The sequence below is a fragment of the Hirundo rustica genome, chromosome 18 (genome assembly GCF_015227805.2).
Source record: "Hirundo rustica isolate bHirRus1 chromosome 18, bHirRus1.pri.v3, whole genome shotgun sequence".
Lineage (NCBI taxonomy): Eukaryota > Metazoa > Chordata > Aves > Passeriformes > Hirundinidae > Hirundo > Hirundo rustica.
The window spans coordinates 11,088,695-11,104,256 of record NC_053467.1 but is presented as its reverse complement, the minus strand read 5'-3'; the positions used below and the strand labels follow the sequence as shown (position 1 = coordinate 11,104,256).

Genomic DNA, 15,562 nt, shown 5'->3' with positions numbered 1-15,562 from the left:
TCGGCACGGCGGCGGCGGCGGCGGCCGGCGGCGGCGGCTCCTCCTCCATGGCGGCCCGCGCCCCGCGCCCCGTGCCCCTGGGTAGGGGCCGCGCCGCCGCCGAGCAGCGGGACCGGGCGGGCGGGGGCGGCGGGCGGCGGAGCCGCGGCCCCGGGACCGCAGCGGGACCCGCGTCCTCCCCCCCGGGATGCGCCGCCGCCGCCCCCGCGCGGTCCCGCCGGGATGGATGGGGTCCCGGGGGGGCTCCCGGATGGGAACGGGACCCCCGAGGGGCAGCCGCCACCCTGGAGCGGGGCCGGGACCGGGCAGGGACAGCCACCCCCCAGAGTGGGGCCGGGACCCCCCGAGTAAGGAGCTGCTCCGGCGCTGACCCATCCCGGGCACCGCCGGCTTCCCGCGGCCGGGGATGGGAAACAGGGATGGGATGGGCAGCTCTGCCCCCAGGCAGCCCCTCAACCCCTGCCAGCCCCCCTCACACAAACCCTGCAGCCCCCCAGCCCCATCCCGAGGGGGAGCAGAGCCTCCCAGCAGCCCCAGGCCCGTGGAGTCCCCTTGGGCTGAGGGCTGCCCCATGTAGGGCCACGGCTCGGCCTCGTCTGCTCAACGCCACAGCCCCGGCACATGGGAGTGTGCCCTCCAAACACCCAACAGTCCCAATTCCTTGGCAGGGAACACCCCACAGCTTCACCCACACCCCCGGCAGCTCCCAGCCTGACCCTGGCAAAGCTCTGGGTGCCACTGGTCACCGAGCCCACCTGGGAACCAGGCTGGACTTTCCTTCAGGGTCATGGCACGATGATCCTGTCCCATCCTGTCCCATCCCATTCCTGGGAACCCCCTTGTCCCACCCCTCGCTGGGCTCAGCTCTGAGCACGGGGCTCGCACATCCCCACCGCCCGTTTGAATATTTAAAGCCAAATTTTGCGTACACGATTAATTTTTTACAAGCCTTCAAGCCTGCACAGAACAGCACCACGCTGCACATGTCACGTTGCCACAAATAGATACAGGCCTGGAAAAATTACCGGCTGCTGGGAGAATAAACACGTTGGAGCCAGCTTCTCCCTTCTCCCTTGCCTCCGCATTTCTCTGCTCTGGAGCAGCTCTGTCCCACAGGACCCCCCCAGTCCCTCTGCCAGGGGTAGCAGGCAACTGCTGATGCCCCATCACTCATTTTGGAGGCCCCCGGCTGGGGTGCAGCTGGTGAGCACCCCACTGCTCCCATTTTCCCCCCTCCCCGGGCCCCTGATCCTTTCTGGATGTGCAAATGGCCTTGACCCCATCTGTGGGACACCCTGAGCTTCTCCGTGAGCCTTCCTGGGCCTCGGAGCAGCCAAAGGTGGCACTGGCCCGGGACAGCGCCTGTGCCAGAGGCATTTGGGGTCTCTGGGAGCTTCGGTGCCGTTGGTGCCCTCCTGTGTCTGGGAGAGGGTGGGATGGGGGGGAAAATAAGGATGGGGATGAGAATTAGGATTGGGGGAAAGGAATTGAGGGTGAGATGGGAAAGAAGACAAGGCCAGAGATGGACTGGGGATGACACTGCGATAGGGGCGGCTTAGGGGGATGAGAATGGAGTGTGTGCCTGCCCAGCCCTGCTGTGCCACTCCACCCTCCTTGGGACGACCCGGCATCCCCAGCTCAGCTGGGACACCAAGCACATCAGCCCCACGCCCCGGCACCCTCCGTGCCCGGGTGACGCCCCCAGTAACCCCATTTGACACACCAGGAGGAGGGATGAGCTCTGTCATGGTCACCCAAACCTGCCCTTGTCCTGTTTCCCACCAGATTCCCAACGTGGCTGTAGAAGGGAAAACGCCACAGAAGAATTGAGGCCCAAAGTCTCCGGGAGCCCCTCAGGAGCGGCCCTGAGCTCGGGGCTGTGGCGGCGCTGGTCCAGCCCCGGCAGAGGCACAGGGTGCTCCCGGACCCCCTCGCCGTCGGGGCAGCGCCGCTGCCACGGCCCCAATTAGCAGGGGAGATTACAGATCCTTCCCGAGGGGAGATTACCCTGCTCGGATCCTGCCACTTGCTCCGGCTTCTCGGCTGATTTGTCTGGGGCTGCAGCTAATCCCCTCCCGGGCAGACACCAGATTGAGCCGCGATTCCCCCGCGGCGGCTGCCAAAAGCTCCCTGCGCTGCTGACCTCCATCCCTGCCGCAGCGGGCTCCGCTCATCCGCCTGATCCCGGGGCAGCCGGGGGGGAGAGGGGCTCCGGAATTGGGGATCTGTGGCGGAGCCCGCGGCGGCCGCGCAGTCACGGCCAGGCTGGCTGAGCGCCCGCCGTGCCGCGGCTCGGCAGCGACAGGGACAGCGACAGCGACAGCGACAGGGACACTCTGGTGCCACGCGGCCGGCGGTCCCCTGGGACCCCCGGGGTGCGGGCGGGGGGCGCGGGCAGGCAGCCGGTGAAAATCCGCATCCCCGTTATGCAACGGCGCTGATTTATTCATGCCTGAACCGGGCACTGGCCTAGAAATCAGCCCGGGCGATGGCGGGGAGGGGCCGCGGAGGTGCCGGGCACACGGAGGCCGGGGAGATCCTGGGGCACACGGAGGCCGGGGAGATCCTGGGGCACACGGAGCCTCGGTGGGATCCTGGGCACACGGAGCCCCGGGGAGATCCTGGGGCACACGGAGCCCCGGGGAGATCCTGGGCATACGGAGCCTCGGTGGGATCCTGGGCACACGGAGCCTCGGTGGGATCCTGGGCACACGGAGCCCCGGGGAGATCCTGGGCACTCGGAGCCCCGGCGGGACCAAGCGGAGGCTGTGCAGGGCGGGGGTCGGAAGCAGCGCTCAGGAAACTCCTTGGAAAAACAACAACGGCGGAACAAGCGCCGTGCCCGGCCTTCCCCGGCACGCTGGGATGAGCTCTCCATCCTGGCACAGCGGGGAGAGGCGGACAGAGAGCGGCACGGGCACGGCTCCACACAGCCATGTGTGTCCCTGCCCCGGAGCTGGAGGAAGGACTCGTGCCCCAAAACACCCAAAGCGAGCGGAAAAGCACGGCCAGGGATATGGGTCATCCATGGGCTGCCTCGGGATCACACCGCCAGGAGCCCACGCTGGGACAAACGCCAGCCACTGTGCAGCTTCCTGGGGTGACAGAGGGTCCCCCTGCGGCTCCATGCGACCGTGGGGGCTCTGGCAGTGCTGCCACGGGGCAGGGGAGGCTCCAGCCGAGCGCGGGGAGCAGCAGGACGGATGGGAAACACCAGGGACTCAGCTGAGAAAACATCTGCTGGCCGCGCCCCGAGCCCCGGCCCGGGGGAGGGAGCGGAGCGGCTGCACACTGCCGGCCCACAGGAAACAGATGCCAGCGGCCCAGCCCAGGCATTTCCCGGCCCTGACACGGGCTGTTGAGGAATCTGCAGGTAGCAGAGGCTGCGGGATCACATCCTGCCCTGGCTCTGCCTCCCTCCGTCCTCCTGGCGATTTCAGTTTAGAACAGAAAGCCAGGCGTAGACTGGGGCACCCTCAGAGCAAAGGGAGGGTCGTGGGATGCAGGAATGGGGTTGGGAAGTCGGGAGCGGGCACAGACCTCATTGTGGAAGAGCCACTCGTGCCCTGGCACTGAAACAGACATAGAAACCAGCAGAGCTTTATTATCAGAACAAAACTCGCAAACATCTAAAGGCCACCGAGTGTCCCAGCACAGCCACATCATTGGGACCAGGCCCTGGAGAACACAGGAAGAGGGAAGGGAGGGCCCGCGCCCGCTCCCAGCCCCGCAGGACGCTCACTCCGCTGCCAGCTGCCGCTGCTGCTCCAGCAGGGATTCCAGGAGGTTGGCTCTCTGCACGGCTGCCTGCAGGGGAGCACGGCACAGGGGAGAGGGAGCTCGCAGCGCCCGGCACAGGCACAGCCAGGGCAGGGCCGGGAGCCCTCGCTCACCTCGTACTGCTTCCGCAGGCTGCTCATGCTCTCCTCCTTCCTCAGCACCGCCGCCTTCACCCTGACACGGACACGAGGGGCTGAGCACGGGGCTGGGACCGGCCCCGGGGGGAATTCAGCCCCGGGAGCTCAGCCCCTCTCCCCCAGCCAAAGCTGGGCTCCAGGTGCCATCACACGCTGGCAGCACCTCTGTTCCAGTGGTGGGTGCTGTGTAGGGTGGGCTGACTACAGGAAAAGAGGCACATCAGCTTCCAAAGGTTTAATTATTATTTTGGGGGTGTCGCAGCTGCCCTCAGCCTCTGTGGCTGCACCCTGTCCCTCTGGAGAAGATCCCGTGGCTGCAGGCACAGGTATCGTGTGTGAGCCCCCAGGAGGTGACAGTGACCCTGGCCAGGGCTCCTGCAGAGCCGTGCTCCGCTGGCCTCTCCTGGCACTCACGTCCTCCGTGCAGGCACGGGAGCAGCCCCGGGGCCAGGATGGCACAGGGCAGGCCAGCAGTGACACGGGACAGAGGATCCAGGGTCGGGCAAGGCTCCTCCGACAGCTTCGCCCGGACAGGGCTGGAAGCCGTTCCCGAGGATGCAGCACTGAGCTCCTGCCCCTGCCTGGGCTCCCTCACCTCCTGTGAACCTCCTCCAGCTCCCGGTCCTTGTCCCGCACCAGCCTGTCCAGCTCCAGGTGCTGCCGCGCCCTCAGCTCCGCCATCTCTGCCTTCAGCCGCGCGTTCTCCTCCTCCGTCCCCACCAGCCTGTCCGCCAATTCCTGCCGGCCCACCTCAGTCAGGCTCCGTGCCCCCTGCACACCCAGGCACGGGCCAGGCTCTGCTCCTCGCTCACCTTGCGGCTCTCCTCCAGCTCCTGCTCCTTGTGCTTCAGCAGGCCCTGCAGGCGGATGCTGTCCCCTTCCAGCTCGGCCAGCCGCCCCTTGAGCTCATTGCAGCGCTCCTGCAGCTTGCGCTCCGAGCGCTCCAGCTCCTGCAGCTCCACCTCGTACTTGTCTCGGATCCTCTTGATCCTGTGGGCAGGAAGGACGGGCAGCCTGGCACATCCCAGCCCCGTTCCTGCTGCAGGAGGGATCGGGGCACAGCAGCAAGGGCAGAGCTGCCCCACAAGAGATCCAGGGCTGTTTCCTCAGGTGAGAGGTACACTTCGTCCCTGTGAGCTGCTCCTTCCTGCACTAACACTGCTCCAGAGCTCACTGGAGATGCCCAGGGGAGAGGGAAAAGGGACCAGCCCCTGGAGGACCTGGGACCTCCCTTTCCCCCTCACCTGTTCTCTGCTGCCCTCTCGCACTCCTCCTTGGCCAGGGACGTGTCGGCCTCCAGGCGCTGGATCACCAGCTCGATCTCCTTGTCCCTCTCCTTCCTCATCTCCTCCCGCAGCTCCCGCTCCCGAGAGAGCAGCCAGGCTTCCTGGAATGGAGACAGCAAACGTGGCCTCACACTCCTCTCAGAGCCCACGGACGGCACCTTTGGAGGGCAGCTCTTTCCATTACCTCCTTCTTCACATAGTTGGCCTCCCAGGCCTGCTTCTCCAGCTCCAGCTGGTCCTTCAGCACCTTCAGCTCTGCCTGTGAGAAGAGAAAACAGCTCATCCCTGGGACCCCCCTGTGCTGCCCCTGTGGGGTCCGAGGCTAGAGGTGAGGGGAAACCAGACCTGGTGCCGCCTCTCCTGCTCCTCCTTCTCCTTGGCGTACTCGTCCCGCAGCGCCCGCGTGAGGGCCGAGCTGTTGGCCTCCAGCTGCCGCCGCAGCTCCTCTGCCTCTGCTCGCTGCCTGCGCAGACACAGCTCCCAGCATCCACACCAGCACCGCCTCCCAGGGGAGCCTGGCGCAGGGAGCGCGGCCCCGGGGCTGTCCCCAGCCCCAGCCTGCTCACCTGGCCGCTTGCTGGCTCAGCCGCTCCTTCTCCTCGGCCACCTCGGCGTAGAGCCGGCGCCGCTGCAGCTCCAGCGCCTGCTCCTCCTGCTCCAGCTGCTGCTCACACCTGTGGGACACGCACACTCCAGGGATGCGCCTTCGAGCGCTCGGCCTCTTCTCCACCCTCCCCTTCACGCCGCCAGAGGATGCTCCCAGCTCAGCAGCACCCTCCTGGAGCCGGAGAAGCAGGCCTGGGAGGCCAAGTACGTGAAGGAGGAGGTAATGGCAAGAGCCGTCCTCCAAAGGAGAGGAAGGGGCTGCTCCCCGTGTTGCTGCAATATTGGGATCCCACCAGCAGACAGGCTGGACGGCACCCCGGAGCTGTGAGCCCCGAGGCAGCGCCGGGCCCGGGGGGGACGCACCTCTGCCGGGCCCGCTCCCGCTCCCGCTGGCTCTGCTCCTCCTTCTCGCGCTCCAGCAGCCCCCGCAGCTCCTGCGCCTGGCGCCCGTAGCGCTGCGCCGCCCGCTCGTCCGAGCGCAGCAGCTCGGCCTCGTGCAGCAGCTTCAGCTGCCGGATGTCCTCGCGGTGCTTGGCCACCAGCTTCTGGATCTCCGGCTCCAGCCCTGCCGCAGCGGGAAGGACGGGCACGGCTCGGCCTGGATCCCACCCCGGGGCCCTTGGCCGCGCGAGCACGCCGGGGCTTTCTTGCCCTCTGGCATCTGCTCCATCAGAAACGGGGAGCAAACACTTCCCACACCTTCCCAGTCTCTGCTGCTGTCCCGGCTCCAGCTGCTGCTGAGGGAACCTGCCCCTACCTTTCACCGTGATTTCTTTGATCTTCTTGGTTTTCTCCTCAATCCACTTCTCCCGTCGGACTTTCTCAGTTGCGCTCATGAGTTCCTTCAGTTTCTTAATCTCCTGTTTGGAAGCGAAAGGGAAAACTGTCAGGGAAGCTGGGAGAGAAAAGCCCTGGGAGTCTGGGAGCCGGGCTGTTGGGAAGGAAGCTGTGGAATACACGCACAGCCCTGGCCAGGTGTGTTCTTCCAGCCCAGAGCAGTGGGCACACACTCTCCCAGTGCCTTCTCCTCTATCCCCTTGGCAAAGCGCTCGCTGCCAAGACACGAGAGCACTGACGGAGGGGGAAGGGGAACTGGGGGCTGCTGAGGGTCCCTGCATGCAGGGCACCCTGAGGGATGGTGCTTTCCTCTCCAGCCTTCCCTCTCCCTGCCATGGAAAACCCTCTGGCAGGGGCTGGAGCAGGGCCAGAGCAGGTCAGGGCATGAGAGGAGAGGGCAAGGCACAAAAGAGAGCAAAGACCACATTTACCTCACAAAAGGGGCCCAAAGTGCGCCAGACCTGGGGAGAAAGAGAGGAGGGGATGGAGAGAGAAGGGGAACGGTGGGGGAGAGGCAAATCCACACCAGCCGTGTCTGTGGGAGCCACAGGCAGGGCAGAGCTGGGCAGGAGCCCATGGGGGCGAGGGGAGACAGCACAAGGAACAAGGACAGGCACAAGCCAGGGACTGGCCAGGAGCCTGAGTGGTTGGAGCCTGCTCTGGAGACCAAGGGACCCCCATGGTCTGGCCAGGAATGAGCTCAGCTCCAAGGTCAAGGAGAAACAGGGACGGGGATGGCAGAGCTGGGATGAGCCCAGCGGTGCTGCCTTCCTGCCAGGCCAAGCTGAGCTGTCTCCATCTGCAGGAGAAGCAAAATTCCTCCATGGCACTGGGTTTGTGTCAGCACCACACCCTGGTCACCCCCAGCCCGGGAGAGCTCTGCCTTCAGCGGGGTCATGGCATCACAGGATGGTTTGGGTTGGAAGGGACCTTAAAGCCCATCCAGCTCCAAACCCTGTGGCAGGGACACCTTCCACTGTCCCAGGGCGCTCCAAGCCCTGTCCAGCCTGGCCTTAGGCACTGCCAGGGATCCAGGGGCAGCCACAGCTGCTCTGGGCACCCTGTGCCAGGTGTGTGGGAAGGGTCTCTCCAAGCAGAGTCTGGGAACTCACACTGTCCCTTGGTCAGTGCCACGCTCCTGGCCCTGGGCAACAGAGGACAGGAGCCTTTTGGGGAGCCAAGACAAAGCTCTGTGGTGAGAGGAACCTTCTGTGCACAGGGAAAAGCTCCTTGGAGTGCTCAGGTCCCACCAAGGTGACAGAGACTGTACTGCTCCCAAAATCAGCATGCACGTGTCCCCCATCTTCCCTGTCCCCTCACCAGCTCGTGCTGCTCCTGCATCTGGCTGATCTTCTGTCCATACTTGTGGTCCACTTGTTTCAGCTCTGCCACCACGGCCTCACACTTCTCACTCAGCACCTTCTTGTCATCGAGGAGCTGGGCATGGTGAGGAGGTGGCGTCAGGCAGGTGCAGCCACCTCAGCCTCGGCCTGCAGGCGCTGGGATGAGGGATTACCTGGTCAATGAAGGCCAGGTGCCTCTGGATAGCTGCCTCATACTGCTCCCTCTGCAGCCTGAGCTGGTGGCTGAGCTCCTTCTCGGTCTGTTTGACGTGTCGGTCAGTCAGTTCCCGCTGCTGAGCCTGTGGGGAGTCAAACAGCCACGACACGGAAATCACCATCAGGAAAATGAGGGACAGAGGAGAAGGGAGTTCAGCCCAGCTCCCAGCAAGATGACCTTTAAGGTCCCCTCCAGCCCAAACAATTCCACGATTCTGTAAGATCAAGGGACAGTCCTGACCACGTGCTCATAGCCCCAAGAAGCACACGTGAGGCTGACGCACCAGAGCAGTCTGCAGCAGGCTGATGGCTCTCTTCTTCTCCTCCACTTCCAGCTTCAGCCTCATCATGGAGCTTGTCACCTCCGTGGCAACAGCCGACACCTGCTCCACGTGAGCCAGCTCCTCCTCCAAGAGGAAGCCCTGCCACAGCAGAAAATCCGCGATGAAAAGGTGGTGGAACCACCCGGAATGCGGACAGGGAGACGCGGGTGATTCCCCCCAGGAATGGATTCCCACCCCTCAGATGCACTCACCTCCCGCTGCGTGGCTGAGGCAGCTGACCTGGGCCTCTCCTGCTCAGACTTCTCCATCTCATCCAGGAAACTGATGATGCTTTGGAGCTTGGCCTCTGAGAGCAGAGCCCCGTCCTCGGGGACCCCTGGCGGGTGGTTCAGCTTCCCAAACTTCTCCAGGTTATCAGCAGTCAGGGAGTTGGAGCTGGGCTCCTGCTGGGAGTTCACCGTGGTGAATGAGTGGAGGCTTGGGAGAAGAGGTGCTGGCTTTTCTCCATCACTGCAGCCCAGTCCTCCCAGTGCACCCCAGTAACCAGCCTGACCCTCTGGGCTAAACCCTGTCCCAACACCAGGATTGCTGCCCCTTGCAAATGTCCAAGCCCTCAATGCACCCAAACAATTCCTCTACCACATCCAAACTTCTCCATCACCCGCTCCAAGCTCCTCCACCACCTTCCCTGGCAGCTGTCACTGTCCAAGGATGGACACAGCAGCTCGTCCCGCAGCTCACCCTGTCCATCCAGGCACATCTGTCCTTCTTGAGGAGCTTGGGCGGGGGCAGCAGCTCCGGCTCCTCCTCCAGCAGCCGCAGCGTGTCCAGCAGCTCATTGAGCGTGACCTTGGACAGAGCCCTGCTGCCAGCAGTCACTGCTGTCTCCAGGTCCTCGTTACCCGTCCCCCTGGAGCTCACATCCTAAGGGAGAAGATGAGAGAGAGTTTTTTTGGGGGTCTCCAGAAGCCAGCAAAGGCTCTGATGTCGCCCTGGCAGCTGCCAGGGCCCCCAGGAGGCACAGCCAGACCCACCTGCAGTTTGTCCTCTGCCCCTGGGTCTGGCGAGGGCACGGAGCCAAGAGCTCCCAGGCCGCTTCCTTCCAGCTCCCTGGCTGCCGAGGGGGAATTGGGCTCTGCAGGAACCAGACTGTTCTCAGGCACTCGCCCCAGGGAGCCCCTGGGAGCAGCTCCTCGGAGCAAACAGCTCCTGGACCTCCTTCCCTCACTGCCAGAGCTCCGGGGACGCGCCAGAGGGACTCACCGGCGTTGTTGGCTTTGGTGAGGCTGCCGGCCGGGCTGACATTCCTGGCTGAGGCGGGTTTGGCACCAGGCTTCTTCTTGGGCCCCCTCCTGCTCTCCTTCACCAGCACCAGCTCTTCTGCCGAGCGCTTCGTCTCCGAGGCCTTTTGGGCCCTTTTCTGCTGCAGCTCCTGCGGGGACAGAGCAGCCATCGATGTCCTGAAGTTTTGGGAAGGCACAAGCCTGTGTTTGCAAGGCTGTGGCAGCGTTTTTGCATCCTCCAGCTGCTCGCTGATGTGTCTCTCCCAACTCCTCCTCCCCGATGGAACACGATTCCAATTAGGGCAAAGAAAATTTGGGGTTTAAAGCATCCCCAGCTCTGCTGCCAACTCCTGCAGCCATCTGCACCACCAGCTGCAAGCGCAGGGTGACAATGACGTGCTGCTTCCTGCCAAGGGACACGGAGCGGTACTCGGCCCGCTCCAGAGGGAGCCTGCTCCTGAGGAGGGCCCCATTCCCAGGGCAGGCACACCCTCAGCCATTCCACGGAGCGTGGAGTCTCTGTCTCAACGTGGTCACCATTTTCCTGAGAACACAGAAACCAGCACTGTCTTCACGAGCTCAGGAGGAGCTGCCAAGGCTTGGCAGGAGCACAGCGGGAAACCGCTCCGTGGCACCTCCATCTCCGGAGGGAGCGCTCCATTTCCAAGGCTGGCTCTGATCCTGCCCCGTGCCAAGGCTCTGGAGATGCAGAGAGGTCTCTCCCTGCCTGGCTGGATGACGCCAACCGTGGTGTCACACGGGCCTGGCCCTGGCCATACCTGGATGGCAGCGTGCCGGGCCAGGCGCGCCTTCTCCTCTCGGATCTTCCGGCGTTCCTCGTCCTTCCTCTCCTGCAAATCCAGGATATTCCCCTCCTCCATCCGCTGCTGCCTTTCCTTCCAGAGAGGAGGGTCAGAAATGTTACTGAGAGTGCTCCAGCACCCACCACTGGGTCACCCCACATCCAGGCTTTCCACCCTCCCCTCTGTGCAGGTGAGGAGCCCTCGGCACAGCTCCACTTTGGAGCAGCTCATTTTCTTCAGCTCCTCAATGCAATTATTATTATTATTATTGTTATTATTATTATTACTACTATTATATCATCATCTGGGTCTGCAACCACTGCGGAGACAAGGCCTAAAAATAGACTCACACGCAAGAGCGACGGAGCTTTTCATTACCGGGATAAATAATTGAACACAAAGAAACACAAATAGCTGTGAAACCTCGTCACTCTAACAAGCCACCTCGTTAGGGATTCATTAGGACGAGCCGAGATGGGGCTTCCCTTCTCTGGCCACCAGTGTGGCCCAGACAATGGCAATTCAGGGAGATCTGTGCTGCTGCTGCCGGAGTCTGAGTGCTCCCAGTCAGGGGGCTGGGGGAACTGGAGCTGTGTGGTGCTGAGCCTTTGGGCCTCAGCTCCTGCTGGAACCCAGCCCAATCCCTGGCACAGCCAGCACAGCTCTGAGGGAACAGGACCCTCTCCAGCTCTCCGGACCATGGAGAGGCTGCATGGTTGTATGCAAAGCCAGAGCCCCCTCGACTGTCACAGCCCAGGTCTGGGCACCAAAGGGACCCCAACTGCGTGGCCAGTGGGACATGGGTGTGGGGTGGTCTGGGCACAGAGCAGGGGACACGACCAACCTCCCTCTTGGCAGCCATCAGGCGCCCCAGAGCCGCAGCCGCCGTCCTGTGCCGCTGCGAGTGCCGCCGGTACCAGCGCTGGATGGTGACAGCAGCCAGGTTCACCTGCTGGATGAACCTGTGGGGACAGGGAGGGACGGTCAGCACAGCCCCGGGGCAGCAGAGCAGGGCCTGCAGGTGCACTGAGAGCGGCCCTTCCCCAGAGTGAAATCCCACAGGACAAGAACAAGCTCGCCTGGAGCTCCTCACAGCTCCTGGCACTGTCCTGCTTCCCCTTCTCTCACCTCTCAGCCTCTTCCTCGGTCACCTCCCTCCTCCGGGGAACGCTGCTGCTGCTGTTGTTGTTGTGGGTCATGATGTTGTTGCTGGAGAAATTCTTCTGAGACTTCACGAAGCTGCTGCTGCCTTCCCCGTCCTCGTTCGAGGTCGCTTTGACGACATTGCTGGGACGGAAGATGAAGACGAAGCCACTCAGCCCTGCCCTGCACCACACACGAGCCCAGGGCCAGCCAGGGGGACAGCCAGGACACCCCGACACTCACTTGAGGGAACTGGGAGCCTGGTTGGAGCTCTTGGGGGCTGGGCCCTTCTCAGCAGTGGAGTAGTTGTTGTGCACCATGGTGGTGACGCAGTTGCCCATGGCGCCCTTGTTGCTCCTTGTGTGCAGAGAACAGGGCTTTCAGAAACAGCCCCTTCCCCTCCCCGGGGGTTTTCTCCACGCAGTTTGCCCGCTCCCTGCCTCAGGACCCTCTGTCCTACCTGTTGTTGGCGGTGAAGTTGGCAGCCAGGAGCACCGTGGCTTCCTTCCTCCTCATGCCCGAGGGTGGCTCCAGGCCGTGGGAGCCAGAGGAGCCCGGGAACGCCCGGGGCTGGTCGTCCTGCCATGGAGCCAGCAGGGATAAGGACACCAAACCCACCTCCTCAAACCCCACCAGGAGCACAGAGCCGAGCTGGCCCACCCACTCCCACAGCCCGCCGTCCTCACCAGGATATTCCACGTGGTTTTCCTTTCCGGGGAGGTTTTGCTCAGAGTTGCCAGTTTCTTCCTTCCTCCTGGATCGGCCTCAAAGAAGGCCAGGAAGTCTCCTGCCTGTTCCGAGCTTTATCCAGACCCAGGGAAGGCAGAGGGGAGAGAACAGGGGTTCTGGGATAACTCACAGCCACAGGACACACTGTGGCTATGCGGGGCACTTGGGTACTCCAGTGTGACACAGGGGAGAAAGGAGCCGGAGAATCGTTACATGGCCACAAGACCCACAAGTGACTTGTTTTCACACAGAGCTTTGGGCTCCAGGGTGGTGTGTGGTGATAGGGATGGGCACAGACCAACAGGAGAGTGGAAAATCCCTGCTCAGAGGGCACCGGGAACAGAGAACTTTTGTCTCCTCACACAGCCCAGTTATGGCCTGGAGGGTCCATGAGGGCTCTTGGAATCAAATGGAATGGTTTTTTTGTCACAGCCACAGAAATATATTCCATTTCCCCAAATAGAAATTCTTCCTTGTGATGGTGGTGAGGCCTTGGCACAGGCTGCCCACAGAAGCTGGGCACTACTCTGGCAGAGAAGTGCCCCAGCCCAGACTGGATGGGGCTGGGAGCAACCTGGTCTCGTGGAAGGTGATCCTGCATGGGACTTTAGGGTCAGGCCGTCCTGTCATCCTACAAAACCCTAAACAAGGGACTTCCTCTTCAAAAAAATAACCAGAGTGCCAGACGTTGGTTTTAACTGAGCTCAGGATATCTTGGAAAGGCTCCTGCTCCCCGAGAGGACCTGGAGACATGGGTGGGGTGTCCCCCAGTGCCACCACAGGACAGAGGGACACACATCCGTGGCCGGAGCTGTACCTGTGTGAGCCGTTCAGCCGCTGGTTCACCTGGGTGGTGCTGTTGGACCTGCGCAGGTTGTTCATGGCCCGGGATCCCGCATCCTCCTGCGGAGAGCGGGGATAAATCCAGCAGCCACCCTCAGGAGGAGCACAGGCAGGCTCTGCCGCCCTCCCACCCTGTGGGACACGGAGTTCCCGCTACCCCAGGGCTGCCAAGCTCTCCTTGAGGCAGCGGGCAACGACGCCTCGCTCGGGCGCTGCTGAGCCAGCAGGAACACGTTCCTCAGCACAAGCTCCCGGGAACAAGGGAACGCTGCCAAGGGATTACTCAGCACGGAGCTCACGCTGTCTGCTGCTGGATCCTGACGGAGCCCAGCGAGCACCTGGGGCTCGTTCCCTCTGTGGAACCCCCGGTGCGGCAGGAACAGGGGGTGCTCCACGAGGAACAGGCTGGGCCTGACATCCCAGCAGGGGACAGCAGGAAATCGGGAGTTTCCAGATGGAAACTGGCGCAGGGAGGTGAAGGACAAGGAAGGGAAAAGATGGAACCCCGATGCTCCCTCCTTCTGCACCGAGCAGAGAGCCGAGGGCGGTGCCACAGCAAAGCCAGGCTGGTGCTGGGGGAGGCACGGCGAGAGGGACGTGGAGCCTGGAGCCATCCCGCACCCCAGGCACAGGAGGGGAAGGACAGGGGCTCACCGGGCCGTTCCTCTTGGCTTTGCCGTCGGCAGCCACGGACACGGAGCGCGCCACGAGCTTGGCAGGAGAGGCGCTGCCGGGGCGCCGCGACACCGGCGCCGGGAGCCCCGTCAGGACCAGGCCCGCCACGTCGGGGCTCTGGACGGAGCAGCAGCTCCGGGTGCTCTTCATGCTGGAGCAGGAGGAAGGAGCCCTGGAAGCAGAGAGAAGGGAAGGCATGGAGCGTCCAGGCTGGGAACTGCTTCCCAACAGGACAGAACACCTTCCTTCAAATCGCCACGTGGCAAATAACCCCAAGCACAGCCCTGGAGAGGCTCCAGGTGAACTCCCCACGGCTTTCACCCAAACCTACGGCAGTCTGTGAGCTGCTGTCACATTTATGGGCCTGGATTCCAGCAGAGGACTAAAGGGAGGGAAAAGCCCTGCTCCCCATCCCAGGCACTCCCCATGGCTGCCAGAGGATCACACGGGCCCAGAACAGCCCCAGTTGTGCAGGCTGGAGGTTCAGCTCACCCCAAACCGGGTTGGGATGATGAAGAACCAACCACTCAGAAGTGTCTGTGCCCTCCCAGCTCGGGGCAGCACATTCCCACCTGTTCCCCTCTGTACTCTCCCAGCCCCAGTTGGATCCCAGCTGATCCAAGAAAAGACCAGATCACTTTATTTCTTTATATTTATTAGCCACACCGTCCCTAAAGCCTCTCCCCTGGCAGCCCCAGGGAAACAAACAGCCTGGGGAAACAAACAGCTCCCATGGAAACCGCTGGGCTCCTGGCAGGAAAAGGGGCTCAGGAGCACCAGCACAGCACCCTGAGCCCCCAGCCCCTCAAAGCCCTGAAGCTCAGACTCCTGAGCTTTAAATCCCCCATAGCCCCAACCCTCCTTATGAGCCAGAGGCAAGCCCTGGCCTGAAGCTCCCAAATCCCCTCAGGATCACGCAGGTCCCACACCTATTCCTCTAAGCTCCCAAACCCAGACCCCCCCAAATTTCCCCATTCCCAAGGCCCAGGACCCCAGACACAGATCCAAGGCAAGCTCCCAGTTCCCAGATACCCCCAGGACCCCCCAGGACCCCCATCCCAAAGCCCCCAGGTTCCAGACCCCACCAAGAGCCACAGGGCATCCAAGCCCCCCCATGACCCCCAGACCCCTCCCCAGGACCCCCAGAAAACCCAGCCCCAAGTCCCCAGCCCATATCCCCAGGCGCCGAGCCCCTCATGACCCAGATCCCTCCAGGATCCCCCAACTCCCGATCCCCGCAGACCCCCAGCCCAGACCCCAGACCCTCCAAAGCCCCCCCAAACCCCGACCCCTCGTGACCACGGTATCGGGCCCCACGCACCCCCACGCGGGTGAGACCCCCGCGCTCCGGGGGCGATGCCGACTGCGAGGCCCTGACCCTGTGCCCGCTCCCCCCGGAACTCCCTCCGCTCCCCCGGGCCCCCCACAGCCGCCATTAAACGCCCCCAGCCCCTCACCTAAGGCCGCGCTCCGGCCACAGCCATTGGGCGTGGCTGGCGGCGAGCGACCAATGGGAAGGGAGGAAAGGGCGGGGGAAAAGACGTGATTGGCTGAGGGGAGGGAAGGGGGTGGGAATAAGGAGGGCCTAGAGGAGGGA

At 63.4% G+C, this 15,562-nt stretch overlaps 1 protein-coding gene across 1 annotated transcript; it reads right to left on the bottom strand.

Moving 5' to 3' along the window:
- Positions 1-3,617: 3,617 nt before the first annotated feature.
- On the bottom strand, positions 3,618-15,440 carry CEP131 (centrosomal protein 131). Its single transcript, XM_040081466.1, has 27 exons — positions 15,423-15,440; positions 13,945-14,137; positions 13,265-13,350; positions 12,405-12,519; positions 12,179-12,297; positions 11,962-12,075; positions 11,704-11,862; positions 11,420-11,537; positions 10,552-10,668; positions 9,753-9,921; positions 9,524-9,624; positions 9,231-9,413; positions 8,741-8,935; positions 8,490-8,627; positions 8,163-8,288; positions 7,967-8,083; positions 7,078-7,107; positions 6,567-6,669; positions 6,173-6,374; positions 5,770-5,877; positions 5,549-5,666; positions 5,388-5,462; positions 5,162-5,304; positions 4,730-4,907; positions 4,513-4,655; positions 3,894-3,954; positions 3,618-3,807 (listed from the first exon to the last, which is right to left on the bottom strand). Exons 2-27 carry the CDS (start codon positions 14,113-14,115, stop codon positions 3,739-3,741), a joined length of 3,258 nt encoding a protein of 1,085 aa, XP_039937400.1. The 5' UTR covers positions 14,116-14,137; positions 15,423-15,440; the 3' UTR covers positions 3,618-3,738.
- Positions 15,441-15,562: the final 122 nt, after the last annotated feature.